At 46.4% G+C, this 17825-nt stretch overlaps 1 protein-coding gene across 3 annotated transcripts in view; it reads left to right on the top strand.

Annotated features, from left to right (window-relative positions):
- ARHGAP25 (Rho GTPase activating protein 25) overlaps nt 1-17825 on the top strand; it is an 86970-nt gene that overhangs the window by 46005 nt on the left and 23140 nt on the right. Inside the window, exons 3-4 of one of the 3 annotated variants that reach the window (XM_022566557.2) lie at nt 1807-1894; nt 7593-7709. In XM_022566557.2, the coding sequence (XP_022422265.2) occupies nt 1807-1894; nt 7593-7709 (205 nt within the window). Of the gene's footprint in view, nt 1-1806; nt 1895-7592; nt 7710-14027; nt 14210-17825 lie in introns of those variants that run through there. The other 2 variants (XM_030763225.2, XM_089923072.1) reach the window with 2 other exon arrangements.

Here is a 17825-nt window from a genome sequence, read left to right as displayed (position 1 = left end):
AGAAAAAGAGAATTAGAAAGCGATGAATTCCGAGTAGTACTACCTTTATTTTTAATATAAAATATTTCATTGTAAGTTTATATAATTTAACTTTTAATAATGGCTGTGAATTATGTCACCAGAATAAAACACTATGTTGTTTTTTCAGACAGGAGGAAGCACTGCCTGGTAGGAAGATAAAGAAAGTGTCATTTCAGGGGTACCTGCCTCTCCTAAGTTTGTCTCTAAACTATTATTTGATAGTTTTATCCAAAAACAGTAAAAATAAAATACAAAGTATGTAAATACCATTTATTGAACACTTACTAGGTGCCAGGCTCTGTGTTAAATTTCCTGCATATACCATCCAGCAGCACAATCTAAGGGTCATTTTTTTTCTGAGGCCACTGATATTATTTAAAGATGGAGGGGAGCATGTAGGTGGTGGTTATTTTTAAGTAATAAAATTAGAGAAGTGTAGGCAGAATTTTTTTTCTTTCCTCTTGTCCTCCTTCCCCCGGCTCCCCTCCTTCCCCTCCTTCTCTTCCCCTTTCTCTACCCCACCCTCCTCTTCTGCTTTCGCTTCTACTCTTTTTCTCACTCAGTCTTAGACATTTGCATTTATAGACCCCCAAGAAACATTTATTCTTTCAGGATTCTGAGCTGATCTGGGAGTTCCTTAAGACTCTTCCTTTATAGCTTTTCTGCTACCAATCCTTTTCATCCACGGTTTGTTCTAGAAACAAGACATCACTGTTTACTCAGCTCAGAATCAGACACCCTACCTACGACAGCTAGTGAAATGTAAATTATGAGTAAGGAACTCTAGGACAATTAACTGTGCCCCCTCGTGCTGTTACTTAAACTTTGAAAGTGTTGGTTTCCTCATCTGTAATGTGGGAGTGGCCATCCTGCCATGTTTCTGATTTGGGGGCTGTTCTGAGGTCTAAGGAATGTTGCATGTAACGATGCACTGTCAATGGTAGAGCAATGAGCATACACGTGGTGGAAGTGACTTGGTTTTCTGATGACATATTCACGTGTAGGGTCACAAATTCCACCCTCACTCCACCCCTCCCCCACAACGGATCCATGATCCTCCTCCCCTTGCCCGTTCAAGGGACATCAAGCTGCTGGGTCCCAGCACTTCCACTGTGATGGTGAAGAGCACAGGGTTTGAACACACTTCTGAGATGAATTACCATTCTGCCACTTACTAGCTCTGTGACATTGGACAAATCACAGAACCATTCTGACCCCCAGTTTCCTCACTTGTAAATTTGTGTAGCAATACCTTGCCTGGAGAATTGCTTAAAGGACTAAGAGAATAATACACATTCAAGGTGCTTAGCAGAGGGACAGACACCTGGAGTGTGCTGCTCACAAGCCCTTGCTGCTACTAAGTACTGCATCGCCTCAATGAACCTGTGGTTCAGTCCCCAGTGCCCCCTTTGGCAGCCCGGCAGGTGGTATGGTCCCCCCAGTCTCAGCATGGCCTCCACAAAGGTCAGGTGTCTTGTTTGGCAAGGAATTTTGGCTCTTGGAAAGTAGGAAGAGGCAAGTGTTGGTGGTGGCACCCTCTCAGTTCATTCTCCAGTCAGAACCTTGTCCTCCTGTCTCTTTAGGCACCTTGCTTGCTGTCACATAGCCTCCACTTAATTTCACCAAGGTCTGAGTAGCAGAAGTGCCCCATTCGAAGCTGGGATGACAGCTTTCCATGCTCCTCTCTGCTATTCCATCATTATCCTATCTGTCCTCCAACTTTATTTTAGTTCATAGCTGGTAATGTTTTTGCTTACCTTAAAGGCCTCGTTTTCAATCTTTCAGGGTTGCATGTATCTACCAGGGAGCACAATCAAGGAGATTGCCACAAACCCAGAAGAAGCGGGGAAGTTTGTCTTTGAAGTCATTCCAGGTAGGTGACGAAATGTGGGATAGACGTGCATCACGTTCCCATGTTACTTCTGACCCCAGAAGTCAAGGTTACATTCAGTGAGTCCGTCAACCAGCTAGCCAACCAACCTAGTAAGAATGCATAATAGTTCTGTATATAGTTAATGGTCCCATACTAGTTCATTAACAACACGTGAACTAAGTGGGTGTGCATCCGGTTGAGCTCTGTAAGCATTTCACGAGCACCTGCTTGGAGCCAGGTATCCACTAGGCACTGGGACACTGATCGGAAAGTGCATCATCCCTGCTTGCTAAAAGGAGCTCAGCTTTGAAGGCGAGTGGGACAATAAAATGAACAGTTAAATTATAAATTGAACCATGTGAAATCGCCATGTTGGTAGGTCAAAAACGGTCGACAGTCAACAGTCTCATATGGTTCATTGTGACCTATTAAGAAACGACAACTCCGACTTCCTGACCACTTACTGCATGTCAGGCGCTGTAATTTACCTATTGCACAAGTTAGCCGCACACTGGAGGGTGTCTCTTTCTAATCAAGAGTTACCTTCCTCGAATGCATTTGGGGAAAGGGGAAGTTTGTCTCAGTTTGTCTCAAGGGGAGTTTGCTAGTGTCTGTGGAAGTCTGTCACACTGAGGCTCTCCTCCCTGTCTCTTGCTCCTTCACCAGCCCCCTGCAACCAACGGGAACTACAGAGCTGCTGGTCCAGCTGTGCAGCCAGGTTGCTGCTGCCATGCTGACACAGCAGGGGAGACCAATGTCCCCTGAGTGCCCCTTGCCTTAAATTTCTTCTTACCTCTCACACAAGGCAGCTGTGTGCATAAGAAACTTGAGGGCAAAGTCAGTGTGGCAGAGAGGGTAGACATGCCCCATTTGGAGCCAGCCTTCCCGGGGCCACATCCTGGCCCTGCCACTTACTATGTGTGCAATTGTGATCAATTATTTAATTTAATAATTTAATTTCTCTTTGCCTCTGTTTCTTTACCTGGGAAATGGGAACAATGATGATGGTAGTGACGATTAAGTAAAGAAGTATATATGCCGCACTTGGTGCGGTGCCAAGTGTCTGAAGTTTTGGCAATAACTAGAGGAAATTGTAATGTAGAAACCAATCCCCAAACTGGCTCTGACTATTTATAGAAAACAAAGAAAAACAGGTTGGTTTTTTTTTGAAAGTTCAGCTCTTCCCAAGTGGCCCCCTCATGGGCACTCCCTTGCTTTTTATCTGAGAGTCTATTCATTTTTCTTCCTCCTCAGAGGAAGAGCCTACTTTTCCAGTCTCTCCTTTCTGGGATAACCCCACCCTTTTCCCACGAGGTTTCTTCTATCCCTAGGATCCCTTTCGCAGCACAATTCAAGGGATGTGACCATTCATGATGACACATGTCCCCAAACCTGATTTTTCAATCTGGGGTGACCCTATTGAGAGCTCCAACTGCAAATTTACTGTGGACTTTGCAGTAAATTGAAGATTGCTGTTACTGTAGGATGAAGATTTGTCCTCTCATTGTCACTCATACTTACAGCTGTCTCCTGGGCTGCTGGGGGAATTCTTGGACAGATTCACACATGTGTGTACGTGCACATACACACAGTCAACTCATATGGACAAACAACAATTCTAAAGCAATAGTATGGCAGGGAACCATTTTCCTAAAGACACCATCATTCTCAAGGCTCCACCTAACCTAAAATGAGACAACCCTTTATGTTATGATGTAGAGAATTTTCAGTTCCTCTTTTTGTCGTCCTCTTGTGCAAGACAATTCTCAGGGGCCAGCGCTGGCATCAGAAATGGCCTCCCTAATCGGGGTCCCCTCTCTGTGATCACCAGTTTTAGCTGCACAAAGGCCATAGAGAAGAATTTGGTTGTGGTTATGCTGTTTTCCTTTACTTGGAGCAGGCAAAAATTTGAGGCAAGCTTCTCCCTCCCTAACTACCTCAAGCAGAATAATTATCTGTTCTCTCACCCAAAGGGAGTCATCAGGGATGGGGGGTTTATTCCTTCTGTAGAATAAGTAGCATTTAATTCTCATACTGCCTTCTGAAATGTTACACCAAAATTATTGAGCACCTGCTACGAGCCGGGCACTATTGTAGGAACTGGGGATCCAGCAATGAACAAAACAGCCTGTATGCAGCTTACAGTCAATGGGGGGAGGCTGAAAACAAACCAAATAAATGAGAACATTGTACAGTTTTATTATGGGATAAGTATTATGGGAAGAAAGCAAAGAAAGAGGAAGTACTGGATGAGGTGGGGATGGCAACTGTTGATTTGTCATTTGAAATAGAGCAGGAAGAATAGACATCATTGAGAAGGTAACCTTTGAGCCAAGATGGAAGGAAGTGAAGACATGAGCCAAGTGCACATCTGGAGGAAGAACATTCCAGGAAGGGGAGCAGCCAGTGCAAAGTCTCTGAGCCTAATTCTTGTGTTCAGGAAACATCAAGGAGGCCAAGGTGGTTACAGTGGAGTGCTGAGAGGGGAGAAGAGTAGGTGATTTGGTCAGGGGTGGGCACAGGTTTTACAGGCACTGGTAGGCAAGTGGAAAAAGTTTAGTTTTTGTGCTAGAAGGATGAAAATCCATTGGGAGGTTTTGAGCAGAGAAGTAACGTGATCTGACTTTTGTTTTGAAACTCTTTTGAGTTGAGACTAAAAGACTAATAATTATTGTAATTATCCAAGTCAGTGATAGTAACAATGAAGGGGGTGAGAAATGATCAATTTCTGGACACGATTTGAAGCTAGAGAGGACTTCATTTGCTGATGGATTGGATGTAGGAAAGAGAAGTCAAGATTGACTCTAAGGTTTTCACGCAAACAACAGGAAGGATGGCTTTCCTGAGATTTGTGCGTGTGACCAGTTTTGGGTGGAAGATCAGGGCTTTAGCTTTGGACGTATTAAGTAATTAATTCAATTTTAATGTTAAGGAAACTAATGTTCAGGATAATTTAGCTACTGCGGTGATAGAGGTGACGATAGGATGTTAAGAGATTTAGAAAAGGGAGTCCCCACTCCATCTGGAGTGGGAGGGGGAGGTTTGAAGGAAGGGTCCTTAGAGAAGATAACATTTGCACTAGGTTTTAAAGGATGGATAGGAGTTCCTTAGGCAGGGGAAGAAAAGAAGGGAGGTTCCTTTCTGACAGGGGTAGCAGCCCAGTAGGTGACACAGGCTGAACAGACAGTTTAAGTCAGAGAAAGTATGTGCCTGAGGGCAGAGATGCTGTTCATGGGCTTTGTGTTAATGTCAGGCAGTTTCCCTCAAAGACAGCTCTTCCTCGCACCCCAATGTGCCCAAACATTCATTTTTTTGAAGGGTAACAAAGAATTTTCAAATTCCCTTTGGTTCTTGTCTCTTGAATCTATCTTAATATTACCCAGCCTCACCTTCCTTACCCTTTGGGATGACTGACTTCTCAATCCATCTTGTCGTCAGCTCTTCTAATCAGCAAGATCAGTCCATGGAAGTCCTGGTCATTGAGGAACATCCTGAGAGCTGGATATTTCTCAGTGGTGTTGCCATGATGGAACTAAAGGAATCTCTCAGGAATGAGAGAAAACTGAGAAGGCATGTTCTTGATAACGTAATAGACTGGAGTGTAGGCATGGTGGAGAAGGATACCAGATAAATTTTGGCCAAGGTCAAATTTGAAGCACTATAAGCTGGTGGAAACTATTGGGAGAAAGACCCATGGCCTTGCCTTGAGTTTGGTGGTAACTTACTGGGTACCAATGGGCAAGGCCCTTTGCAGCTCTGGGCTTCAGTTCCATTATTTGTAGAGCAGAAATGATACTAGAGCTCTACTCTATTACTAAAGGATGTTGTGTTTCCTATGGGATTCTTTAGTTCTGCCCCGAGGGCTTTTTACTGCCCATCTTACTTCTGGCAACACCCAGTTTCAGGATGTTCCTCAGTGACCAGCACTTCCATGGGCTGACCCTTCTGGGCAGAAGAGCTGATGACCCAGTGATAAGATGGATTCAGAATCAGTTTGTCTCAAAGTGTAAAAGAAAGTGAGGCTGGGTAATATTAAGATAGGTTGAAGAGACTGAAAACAAAGGCACTTTGAAAGTATTTTGTTGCTATGTAAGAAAATACAGGCTTGGGCCCAACTGGGCAGCTAGAACAGGGTCTTTTTTTTAAGCTTTTTAAAAGTTGAAGTATAGTTGATGTACAATATTATATAAATTACAGGTGTACGATATACTGATTCACAGTTTTTGAAGGTTTTACCCCATTTATAGTTATTATAAAATATTGGGTATATTCCCATGTTGTATAATATATCCCTGTAGCTTATTTTATACCCAATAGTTTGTCCCTCCTAATCCCCTACCCCGTATTGCCCCTCCCCCATCCCTCTCTCCACTAGTAACCACTAGTTTGTTCTCTATATCTGTGACTTTGCTTCTTTTTTTGTTATATTCACTAGTTTGTTGTATTTTTTAGATATCACATATAAGCAATATCATACAGTATCTGTCTTTCTCTGACTTATTTCACTTAGCATGATGCCCTCCAAGTTCATCCCTGTTGCTGCAAATGGCAAAATTTTGTTCTTTTTTGTGGCTAAGTAATATTCCATTGTATATATATACCACATCTTCTTTATCCATTTATCTGTTAATGGACACTTAGGTTGCTTCCATATCTTGGGAACTGCAAATAATGCTATGAACATCGGGGTGCATGTATCTTTTCAAATTAGTGTTTTTGTTTTTTTCAGATAAATACCCAGGAGTGGAATTGCTGGGTCATATGGTAGCAAAACAGGCTCTTTTTGAAGGAAATGCCCTGATATTTTGAGAAGAATGGGTTGATGTCCCCTAAAGCAATGTGAGATTTAATAGTATCCTGTAATTGAAAGGGATTGCTGTTATTTTCTTGTACTTTGTAAGACCTATGTTTGATGTGCCCCTTCTCCCTCTCCTCTCCTCTCTCCCTATTTTTCTCTCTTTGTCACTTTCTCTTATTCTTTCTCTTGGTCTCCTCTTCCTACTCTGCCCCCTTGTCATTTCTTCCACCCTTCTGTCCATTTGATAACACCAACCCAAGACATACTGCAGATGTCTGTCTGTAATCTTGGGTTTAAAGTGAAAATGATAAAGAATGTCCTAACAAACTTCATTTGTCCATCAGCTATGTATCGAGAGCCTACCATTTGCAATGTCTTCATGCAGGCAGGAGGGCAGTAATCCTGAACAGGAGGCACAGATTCATAAGAAAGGCACACGGTGCTCATTGCCCCTCCCTCCTGAGTTGCTGTTCCCTCCTCCAACCCCACAGCTGAGCTCAGGGTAGCCTCGGAAGGTATCCATGATTGGCGTGATGGACTTAGGTTTCAGAACCGTATGGGCTGAGCCTGTCTCCTCTTGTACTGACACTGCCCCTTGAACTTCCTCTTAATTTTTGATAGGAAATGGCTTCTGTCCTCCATGGGGACAGATCTCAGCCCAAATCATCTCAGTTGCAAACCACTGAGCTCAATGATTTGTGTATAGGATTAGAGCTCCAGCAAAAACAATAAAGGTGCATAGATACTCAGCTCTGCTGAGGAAAAGTAGATGCCTTTGTGCTGTTTGACTGCTTGTTTAATTGGACCAAAGAAGCAATTCAGGCTCAGCTCCCCCTCACTGCCCCTTGCTCTGGCCCCTGACCAATGCATGACCTTCATTAGTGTTACTTCTTCCTCCAGCCTCATGTGACCAGAGTCGCACGGGACAGGACTCCTATGTCCTCATGGCCAGCTCCCAGGTGGAAATGGAGGAGTGGGTTAAATTCCTTAGGAGAGTCGCTGGCACACCCTCTGGAGGTAAGGACTCCTGCAGGCTTTCCTGGACAGGTGTCTGTGACATCTCAAGGATGGGAAGGAAGTAGTTTCAGACAAGAGCTTTCCTTGAACAGTGTTCAAAGAAGACCACCAGAGGACAACTCTGAGGCCGTGCTCATTGCCAAGGCTCTAACTTCCCTCCCTGGGTGATGTCAAAGCCAACTCCAGATTAGCTGGAAGGACTGCAAGCCCTTTGCGCTCATCGGCAAATGTGTGTGATGCCCTGGAGCAGTCCTTTCTCCTCTCTGGACACAGTGCTCTCCTCTGTAAAACGAACAGGTTGGACCAGCTGACCCCGGTTCCTGGCAGCACTAACCTTCAGTGGTACCAAGAGCCTGCCCAGTTATGGGGGTTTGGGAACCCAGGAAGGTTGATGGCAAGATCTATGCTGAAAGCATAAGTTAGGCTGATCAACACAGGAAACTAAAGCTGCTGTCCAGAATTGGGGTGGTCACAAGGAGGAGAGGTTCCGGAATTGTGTCTGCAGTCTTACAGGTACACAGTGAATTCAAGGTTGAACACTTTTCTGGGTTACAAGTGTTTGAGTTTATAAGCTCAAGTTCAGGGTTACAAGCTCAAGTGTTTGAGCTCTCTGAGAACACTCAGTGTTGTGTCCACACTGCAGGAGGGCCCTGCCTGTGAATAACTAATGTGAAAAAAATCTGAAATTAACAAACAGGTGAATCCAGTATGTGGTTTTTCCTTTCATAAAAATATGAAAGAACCGGTGACGCAATCTCAAGTGACCATTTTCCTTCAACTTTTTTAGGAACACACTCATTTGTGTCAACTCCAGGATAACGGTATAATTTATGATTATTTATCACTTATGCTGCCTGTTATTTTGGAAATTATTCGGGGGGGGCTGTTATAGCTCAAATATTAAATATTGATTTGATTGCCCAGTAACTTCTTTCAAAAATTATGAACATCTTAACAATTTTGTGGACATTTGAAAAAATATAGGAAAACAATCACTCCTAAAACTACCAGAGGTGTTTTTATATTTTCCTTCCAGCTGGTGTTCATATATACATACTTGTTTCTCAGGATGACAAACACAGGATTTATGCAGTTCAGGACTGTTTATTTTCTAGCTTAATTTTCCCAAAGGGCTGTATAATCTTAATTGATAAATTTTATCCAAATGATGTTAAGCAAGAAAGAGGTATTTGCTGGGCAGGTGCAAGCTACTCCAAGAAACCAAGGGCAGGAGCTTCCAGGAGGACTGAAGGGACTGGGGCTGAGAACTGATGCTTCCCTGGGGCCACGCAGCTTCCCATTCCACTTTTCTCTGCCTGCCTGTTTTTGTCTAGTTAACAGCCCTCTGGCGCTCATGCCTGTCCCAAATACTGCTGTGCTAGCCCCAGCTATCCTATATTTATCCCTGGAGTACCAGCAGAGGCTGAGCTCAGCCTCTAGTGCAGCCCCCTTCCAAACTCCTGGCTCAGCTGTGGTCAGGATCTGGGGCAGGGAGGAAGTCCTGTCGCCAGTGACCTGCCCAGGAGGGGCTGCGAGAAAAGAGGTGCCTTGGATGAGACAGCCTAATTTGAGTGCCTGCCTCATACGAATAGCTGCAACCTATTACAAAAAAGAGGAGTGTAGGTTCATTAACCATTTCCCAGTCCCTAAACACAGTATTCTTTATGGTGCTAATCGGGTTGAGATGAGCGGTTTATTTATTAAAGCTCTGTTATGTGCTGCTCAGCCTGGATGGTCTGACCTGTGACCTTCCTTACTGCCCTGGATTGTGAGATGGCTGACATTTTCTGTTTTCCCTGGTCCAGTGCTTTAGGCTGTCTGCAGCGACAAGGGTAGCACATGTCGTCTAAATTACGTAGCTGTTCTGAGCCAAAATGCTGGGGAGGGCTTCCCTGGTGGCGCAGTGGTTGGGAGTCCGCCTGCCGATGCAGGGGACACAGGTTCGTGCCCCGGTCCGGGAAGATCCCACATGCCGCGGAGCGGCTGGGCCCGTGAGCCATGGCCGCTGAGCCTGCGCGTCCGGAGCCTGTGCTCCGCAGCGGGAGAGGCCACAACAGTGAGAGGCCCGCGTACCGCAAAAAAATAAATAAAAATGCTGCGGAGGCACTGTGACCGGCATCTATGCCCCGTGTGGTGCTCTGCTCAGCCTTGCCAGGGTGAACCGTTGCAACGGTCATAACCCACGTGGGGATTTCTCCCTCACCCCACTTGGGGGCCACCACCGTCAGAAGCAAGTCAAGCGTAAGTCCTGTAGGCAGAGGAAAGTCCAAGGGAGGAGAAATAAGAGTCCAGCGCTATTTATGTATTCAAAGAACAAGGTTTGGATTTGATGTGGCATCTCAGACTGAACCAAAATCAGCGATCTCAGGGTGAGAAGGCGTTTGAAGACAGTAGAGTCCAGTCTGAGGTCGTGGGACAAGTCAGACATTTGCTCTTCCTGTTTGTAAGTCAGGAAACTTCAGTCCTGAGGAAGCAAACGATTTGTCCAAGGGGCCCAGCCATCGAGGGGTTAGGGCTGGGGCTCCTGCCCCTTTGGGGAGGCCCTCTTTCGCCTTGTAAAGTGCCTCTCATCTGGGTCTACTAGATCGGCAGGGCATGCCCCCTCACATGCTGGGAAGTCACTGAGGTATGTTGCTGCTCTCTTTTCAGCTCTTCATGAAACTTTCTATGACTTTTCCCACCCAGAACCTACCCGCTTCTCACCACCTTTGTTACTTGCCATCCTGGGTGAGGCACCAGACTGCCTTGTTCGAATTGCAGCAGTGGCCTCCAAACTCTCTCCACGCTTCCAGGCTCACCTTCTTATAGTCTGTTTTCAACAGAGAGAAGAGTGAACCTATTAAACCTGTCATCTCAAGACCCTTCTCTGCTCATCACTGTCTAATAGCTTGCTTTCTCTCTCAGAGGAAAAGTCGGAAGCCTTATAACGACTCCACACACAATCTGCCCCCACCCCCATGACCTCTCTGACCTTGTTTTCTAGAACCCTCTCCAGTGCTCATTTCACTCCAGCTTCACCAGCCTCCTTGCTCTTCCCCAAACACCCTAGGTACACTCCTGCCTCACGGCCCTTGCACTGGCTGCTTTCTCTGTCTGGAACCCTCCTTCCCCAGGGTGCTGCACGGCTTGGTCCCTTGCTTTCCTCAGGTCTTTGCTCAAACTTCACTTCAGTGAGCCTTCCCCTGATCGTCCCGTTTCACATTGAACCCCTTCCCCACCAAGTCATTCTCATGCCAATTCTGAAGAGCTGAGGCTTCTTCCTGCCCCGACTCCTTTTCTGGCTCCCCTGATGGGAGAGAGGGTCCACATGTTTCCCGTGGCATACCTAACTTCTTCCCCGCCGCTCCTCCTGCGTCTGAGCTGACTCTGGACACGCCTCTTACCTTGTCCGATTTGATTCTGGGACCGATTCCAGTGGGTGTGTGTTGGGGAGAGGGGGAGGGCTCCCCACACGTCTAAGCAATTCTTGGACACCAGCTCGGTGTTCTACAATTTAACTCAATTTTGATGCTATCTACCTGGAGATAGCTTCAGATTTCACAGGTTAATGGCTCAGTCCTACAAAACTGCCCTCATATGCCTATGGCAAGTCCAGATTGTACCCTGTGCGTCTAACCAACCAGTTACAGATAGGAAGTTCCACAACCCCCTCCTTGGGTTCAAATAATTTGCTAGAGTAGCTCACAGAACAGAGGAAACCAGTTTACTTACTAGATTACTGGCTTATTATAGTAGAACAAAGCTCTGGAACAGCCAGATAGAAGAGACGCATAGAGAAGGTATGGGGAACAGGCACGGAGCTTCCATGCCCTCTCCCAGCGCCATTCTACCTGCACCTCCTTGGGTTCACCAACCCGGAAGCTCTCTGAACTCATCCTTTGGGGCTTTTCTGGAGGCTTTAGTACATAGGCATGATTGATTAAATCATTGGCCACTGATGATTGAACTCAATCACCAGCCCCTCTCCCCTCCCTGGTGGGTGGGACTGAAAGTTCCAAACCAATAATCACATGGTTGGTTCCCCTGGCACCCAGCCCCCATCCTTAGCTGGGATCCAAAAATTACCTCTTTAACGTAACGAAAGACACTTTATCGCTCTCATCACAGGAAATTTGAAGAGTTTTAGGAACTCTGTGCCAGGAAGTGGGTGGAAGACGAAAAAATATTTATTATTATAAATCACAATATTGCACCTTGGAGAGCAGCTCTTTGGTGCATCTGGGTGTTCCAGCCTTTTCCTTCCTAGACAGCCAATTTATCTCTCTCTCTCTCACTCCCTTTTTTTCTTTCTTTCTTTCTTTCTTTTCCTACCTTTTCTTAAGGGCCCAGCTGGAAAGGTTAGATTAATTTTTTCCCAGAAATTCTGGATGCAATTCTAGGTTGTCCCGAATTACGTAAGAGAAAGGGAAGGGAGGCGATCATACCTCAACTTCAGGTGACTTGTTCCCAGGCTCCCAGCTGCCCACTTTCTCCAAACCACCTCCTCCTTTTAGTAAGGGGGCTCTGCCTTCCCTGGATCTCCGCATTGAAACCTGGTCTCCGTCCCATCCGCAGGAGGCTGGCAGCCACCCTGCTAATTGTTACTCAAGCGGGACCTGCTTTGCCTTCTTCCTCTTGGAAGATGGCCTCTGAAGTTTTCCTTGGGCCATCACTGGGAGCAGAAGCACGGCACTAAATTATGCATAATTCTGCTCCACCCAAGCAGGTTGAAAGACCCTGGGGCAGGTCGCATGGTTTAAGCGTCTTTGTGTGTTTGCCAGCACTAGGTATGGATCATAAATATGGAATTGTTCTAGGCCTCAGGTTCCCTTTCTCCCTCTCATTTCTTTAGGTCTCTGCAGCCTTCAGAGCAAGATTTCACAACCCACAGCCCAGCGTAGCCTGTGGGAGTGTGGTCTCTGTGATTCACTGTGACCTCATGTGTCCTGCTTTTTCTCTGTGGCTAAATGGGACATTACGAGGGATGACTTTTATTTATTTTCATTAATTCCCTCACCTCCCTTCCCCTGAGATCCTAACACCAGGCGGATACTTATTTAATTCATTTACTCAACAAATATTTCTTGAGCATGTGTCACGTGCCAAGCACGACACCAGCACTGGGAGTACAACAATGAGAGAGAGAAGAAGAGAGAAAAAAAGAAAAGACAAAGTCTCTACTTTCAAGGAGATCACAGTCTAGCAGAAGACACAGAAAGGAAACAAAAACCCCAAGGAAAACCATAAAATTACAACGGCGAAAAGTACCATGAAGAAAAAAACTCATGATGCTACGTAGGGGGAAAAAAATGTCTTTGTTAAGAAGTTCAGGGAAGGCGTCCCTGAACTAGTGATGATTAGGTTTCTCTCTGAAAGGCCAGTAGAGGCCAGCTAGGCAGAGAAGGGGGAAGAGGAGCAGTGTCCCAGTCAGAGGAATAGCATGTGCAAAGGTCCTGTGGCAGAAAGGAGAATGGGCTCTGGAGTGAGAGGAAGGTGAGAACAGTGGAGATAGCTATGTTAAAGATGTGGGTCTTCATCCTAAAGTGGCTTGGATGAGGGTGGGGGTGGTGGAGATGGAGAGAAGTAAACAGGCTTGCTTGTTTCTGTGGTAGCATTGCCAGGACATGGGAGTGAATTTGACATGGAAGGAGACTGTGGTGTCAAAGATGAGTCCTCCTTTCCTAGGAGCACATGGAAGGGTGAACTTGGTTGGCAGCATCACACTGCCCAGGACCCTTCCTGGCAGTCCTTCCCTGCCCCTGCCTATCCTGCCCATGACGCTGAGAGTCCATTTCAAGTCTCCTGGGCATGTCTAGTTGGCCTGCTGCACTTTTTGCTGAATCTTCTCAATGGGAGGGGGGAAATCATCTCATTTTACCCGGCAACCCACCTCCAAAATCCTTCTCTCTGAAAGCTCCACTGAGCCACATGCAACTCAGTCACTTCCAGGGAAGGGTAGGCTGGCTTCATCAGTGCTAAGTGAAATCCTGTGTTCCTGCCAGAGGCTTTGATATATGGAGCGATGTTGGTAAGGGCTGTGTGTGGGATTTTTCTTTTTTTTTTAACCCACGTCCCTGGTATTCCTTGAATGGCAGTTGACAATTCGCTGCTAAGTAAAAGGAGGCACTTATTTTTATTGCGGGGGCCTTGACAGCTTTATGTTCACTCTTTAAAAGCCAAGAGTCATGTGTGTAAAGGTGAGTGGGGAGGAGAAGTAGCGTGGGAAGGAGGAAGGGAGGGCCGGGGCAGGTGCCGACACATCCCATGGTTTCAGTGCCGGAATCAGAACCTGAGCAGTATTGACAAGCATGTGTTGATCTGGAAGCAAGAGGGGATGGTTCTTGCAGCTTGGGGAGGAGGGAAGGTCTGAGCCTGGCCCAGCAGAAAGTACGATTCCTCGGCCCCCGCCATGCCTCATATTCCCAGGATGCCGCGGTGGGAACTGGGCTGTGGCTTTCCTGCCCTGGCACTGCCCTTTTGCTGGAATTTCAGGAAGAAAACCCCCAAGCTCCAAAAGAAAGGTATTTCTTTCCTATTTTGTGATTCAATTCTCCCACGAAAAGACACTTCGCCCAGCTCCCCTTCCCTCTCCTGTCTGAGAGGGGGATGCTCCTGGGACTGAGCCTCTGGGGACGGGGCCAGTGGGGAGAGGGAGGAGAGGGGCAGGGTGGGCTCTTGGTGACCTGGGCCGGACTGGAGGTGGGGTTGGAGGGGCTCTTGTCCTGAATCCAGGAGTGTTGGAGCGATGATGAAGTAGGAGCTACGTTAGAAGGGAGGTGACAGCTCATCTTTCTACTTTTGCTTACCGGAACCAACACAGTGTTCTGGGGTTTTCCAGCAAATCTGGGGAGAGGGCTTAAGAAGTAAAGAATGGAGGATGGCTTGTGAGTAGAAACGGCGCAGCTTACCCCTCTCTCTCTTCCCTTGAGCCTTGCTGCTGTCTGAAATTTCACCTAGACAATTTTATTCCACTGAGTTTAAACAAGAAGGATTAAAGTACTGATTTTAGAATCACAGGGCAAATATGACCTTGGACAGATTCCTAATCTGAGTCTCAGTTTTCTCATCTATAAAATGGAACAACTGTAGGGTTCTTATGAGGACTAAATGAGAGCACACGTGAAAGCTTTTAGGGTAGTCTGTCATAAATTAGCTTAATTAATTAAATGTATTAATAATTAGATTACATATTATAATTAATTAAGATTTGTACCTGTTTAGATGGAAATGCGTCTGTTAAGGGTGATGGGTCCAAAGCGATGAGCAGTTCCGGGTGGATGCGTGGCCGGCAGAGGTTAAAATGGGTAGTAGGGCACTAGTTCCCTGAAGGACTGAGCGCAAGCTAGGAGGGCTTGGCACAGAAGGGGGAGCTGGGTTTCACCTCTCGGAATCCTTGGGGTGGGAAATGGTCGTTGAGTACCTGTCTGCCGTCTTCCTCCATCACTGGTCCCTTCATCTATTCCCTTATATTTAGGCTCTTTCATGTCCACCGAGGATCAAAGGGTAGCAATCAGGATCCACAAGTCAGCGGTAGGTAGAACTCACGATTGGGTCTTTGGAGTTCCAGGGATATGGAGTTCATCATATGCGATGTGAGATGAAAAGTGACCAACCCTGACCTAGACAAACTGAACAAACAAGGATGCCCTTTCTCTCATGTTAGAAGGGACCTGTGGGTCCTGATGTCTCTAGAGCAGGTCGTGGTCATTTCTTGGTAAGAATAACTTGGACTGATTTCTAGGCTGGAGATGGAAAGTTTGGAACCTTTGACATATGGGTGATATTTAAAGCCGTGAGATTATGAAGTAGATGCAGACGCAGAAGGAAAGGCCTGAGACACTGCAACCTTTAGAGGACAGGGAGGAAGGAGGAATCATCGAAGGAGGCAGGGAAAGAGAGGCCAAACAAATAAATGGAGAAGCAAAAGTCACGTGGGAAATTGTCTCAAGAAGGAGGGGTGATTTGCTGGGTCACATGTTGCTGATGGAGCAGTTCAGATAAAGACTAAGAATTTGACCCTGGACTTTAGAAATGTAGAGGCCATTGATTTCTTTGACAAGCCCAAGTTTGAGGAAGTGCTGAGAAGAGTACATTTAGGAGAGGAGAGATGGGCAACAGGAGGAATGGAAGACAGCAGGTAACATCACTTTGAGGACGAGTCTGTCGTGTGACAGGTTCTGTGCCAGGAGGTAAAAATAGATGGTGAGCCAGGCAGGCTGTCTGCCTCTGAGGAGCCCACAGTCCAGTGGAAGAGAGATGCTTAACTAAATCATCATAAAGGGACACGAGAAGCGATGAGGTATGCACAGGGAACGCCATGAGCACAGCAGAGGGAGTAACCAGTTCCCTCTTAGAAGAAGGTGTTTGAATTCAGGCTGCAGGAAAATCAGGTTTCCAGGTGGGCAGGAGGGAGGGCTTTCACTCCAGAGATTTTTTGTTTTTGTTTTTTGCGGTACGCAGGCCTCTCACTGTTGTGGCCTCTCCTGTTGCGGAGCACAGGCTCCGGACGCGCAGGCTCAGCGGCCAACAGCTCACGGGCCCAGCCGCTCCGCAGCACGTAGGATCTTCCCGGACCGGGGCACAAACCCGTGTCCCCAGCATCGGCAGACGGACTCTCAACCACTGTGCCACCAGGGAAGCCCCTTCACTCCAGAGTTTTTAAGAGAAAGACTATTTTTCCTTCTTTCTATCATAATCTCCAGCTACCAAAGAAGCTGGTCCACAGCAGACGCTCAGTCTATATTTGCCAAATGATTTCATGAGTTCCAGTGGAAGGAATTTGCAAGAAAAAGAACTGCAAAAGAAACCATTACAATAATGTGGACAGTACGAACGAGGATAGAGAAGAGAAAGAGTTTAAAGGGGATTTAAAAGGTCCTGATCTGTTAAGAAGGAAGGAGGGTTGTTGCAGATACTTCGGACGCTCACACTTTTGCTAACTGGATTAGTTGAGAGCGGGTACCTTGCGTTAATGGCTTTGTACTCTGAAGGTCTAGGAGAATGCGTGCTGCTTGACTGCTTGATTGAAGGCTATTGCCTGTGGGGAAGTGTGTAGGAGAAGAGGTGATATGGGAGAGTTGGGAACAGTACGAGAGTGAGGTTGGAGAAGACAGTGGGAGAGCTGCCATCAGGTGTTGGGCTTATAGGCACAGAAGAGGGACAGAAAGAAATGAGGGAGATAGAGATGATATAGAGAGAGATTGGACCAGGTATGCGGATTTATATGTCAGTTTATAGGTGATATCCAAATGCATGGAGTTGCATGAACTTTCGCAAGGATAACATCTAGAGGGAGGAGAAGTCTGAGTTGGAATGCTAGGAAATGACACACTGAAGGGGCAGGTGGAGGAAGGGCAAGTACTGGAGCCTGCAGAGCAGCTTGCAGAGAGATGAGACTAGAATGAGGGTGGACTGTTTCACAGCCACATAAGAAGAAAGTCTTGGGGAAGGAAGGAGAATCAATACCACAGAGTCTTCAAAGAAGACCAGTAGAGTGTGGAATGAACATAGGTCAGATCTGGCCATTAGGAGGGCACGAGAAATCTTAGTGAGCAGATTGGATGGGAAGATGCAGCTTGTGAAACAAGGTTGAGATGGATTGAGAGTTTACATGAATAACAAGGGAAACAGTAGAGGCTATGAGGGTGGATGACTCTCTCCAGAAGTAGACATGTTTTTCTATGCGCATATTGGTGAAGAGAAGAAAGGCAGGTATTAGTTGATTGCATGAGAGCAGGGGTGGGAGATGATTCTTTAATAAATTGGTAAAGATTTAGACTCACATGCTCTTCCAATCTAAGATATAAAAGAGGAGTGAAGACCTAGGAGAGGTGAAAAGGATGGAACCCACAGTTCAAGAAACATCATCTTAGAGGAAAGCATAGGGTACTTTTCTTCCCCTGAGAGAGGACAGACAGACGGACAGAGGAGGAAGGATAGGAGAGGCAGAGACTGGAGACCAGGGTGCTCTGTCATGATGCCCTTCATTTGGGGAGATAAGCGAAGGAGGAGACAAGGTCACCTGCTGAGGCAGAGGGGAGGGGATTGCGTGGTGAAGATTTGGACTGAAGGTCTTGTGGAGATCGGTATGCTCTGTACCTCTGCGGCCTGAGAAAGTCATGGAGGGGGTGGTGGAGA

This window comes from Delphinapterus leucas, chromosome 13, assembly GCF_059928025.1.
Source record: "Delphinapterus leucas isolate spDelLeu-1000000601 "Yukka" chromosome 13, BTC_Dleu_Yukka2, whole genome shotgun sequence".
In the NCBI taxonomy this organism is placed as follows: domain Eukaryota; kingdom Metazoa; phylum Chordata; class Mammalia; order Artiodactyla; family Monodontidae; genus Delphinapterus; species Delphinapterus leucas.
Note: the sequence above shows the minus strand (reverse complement) of the source record. Positions and strands in the feature narration are given on the sequence as shown.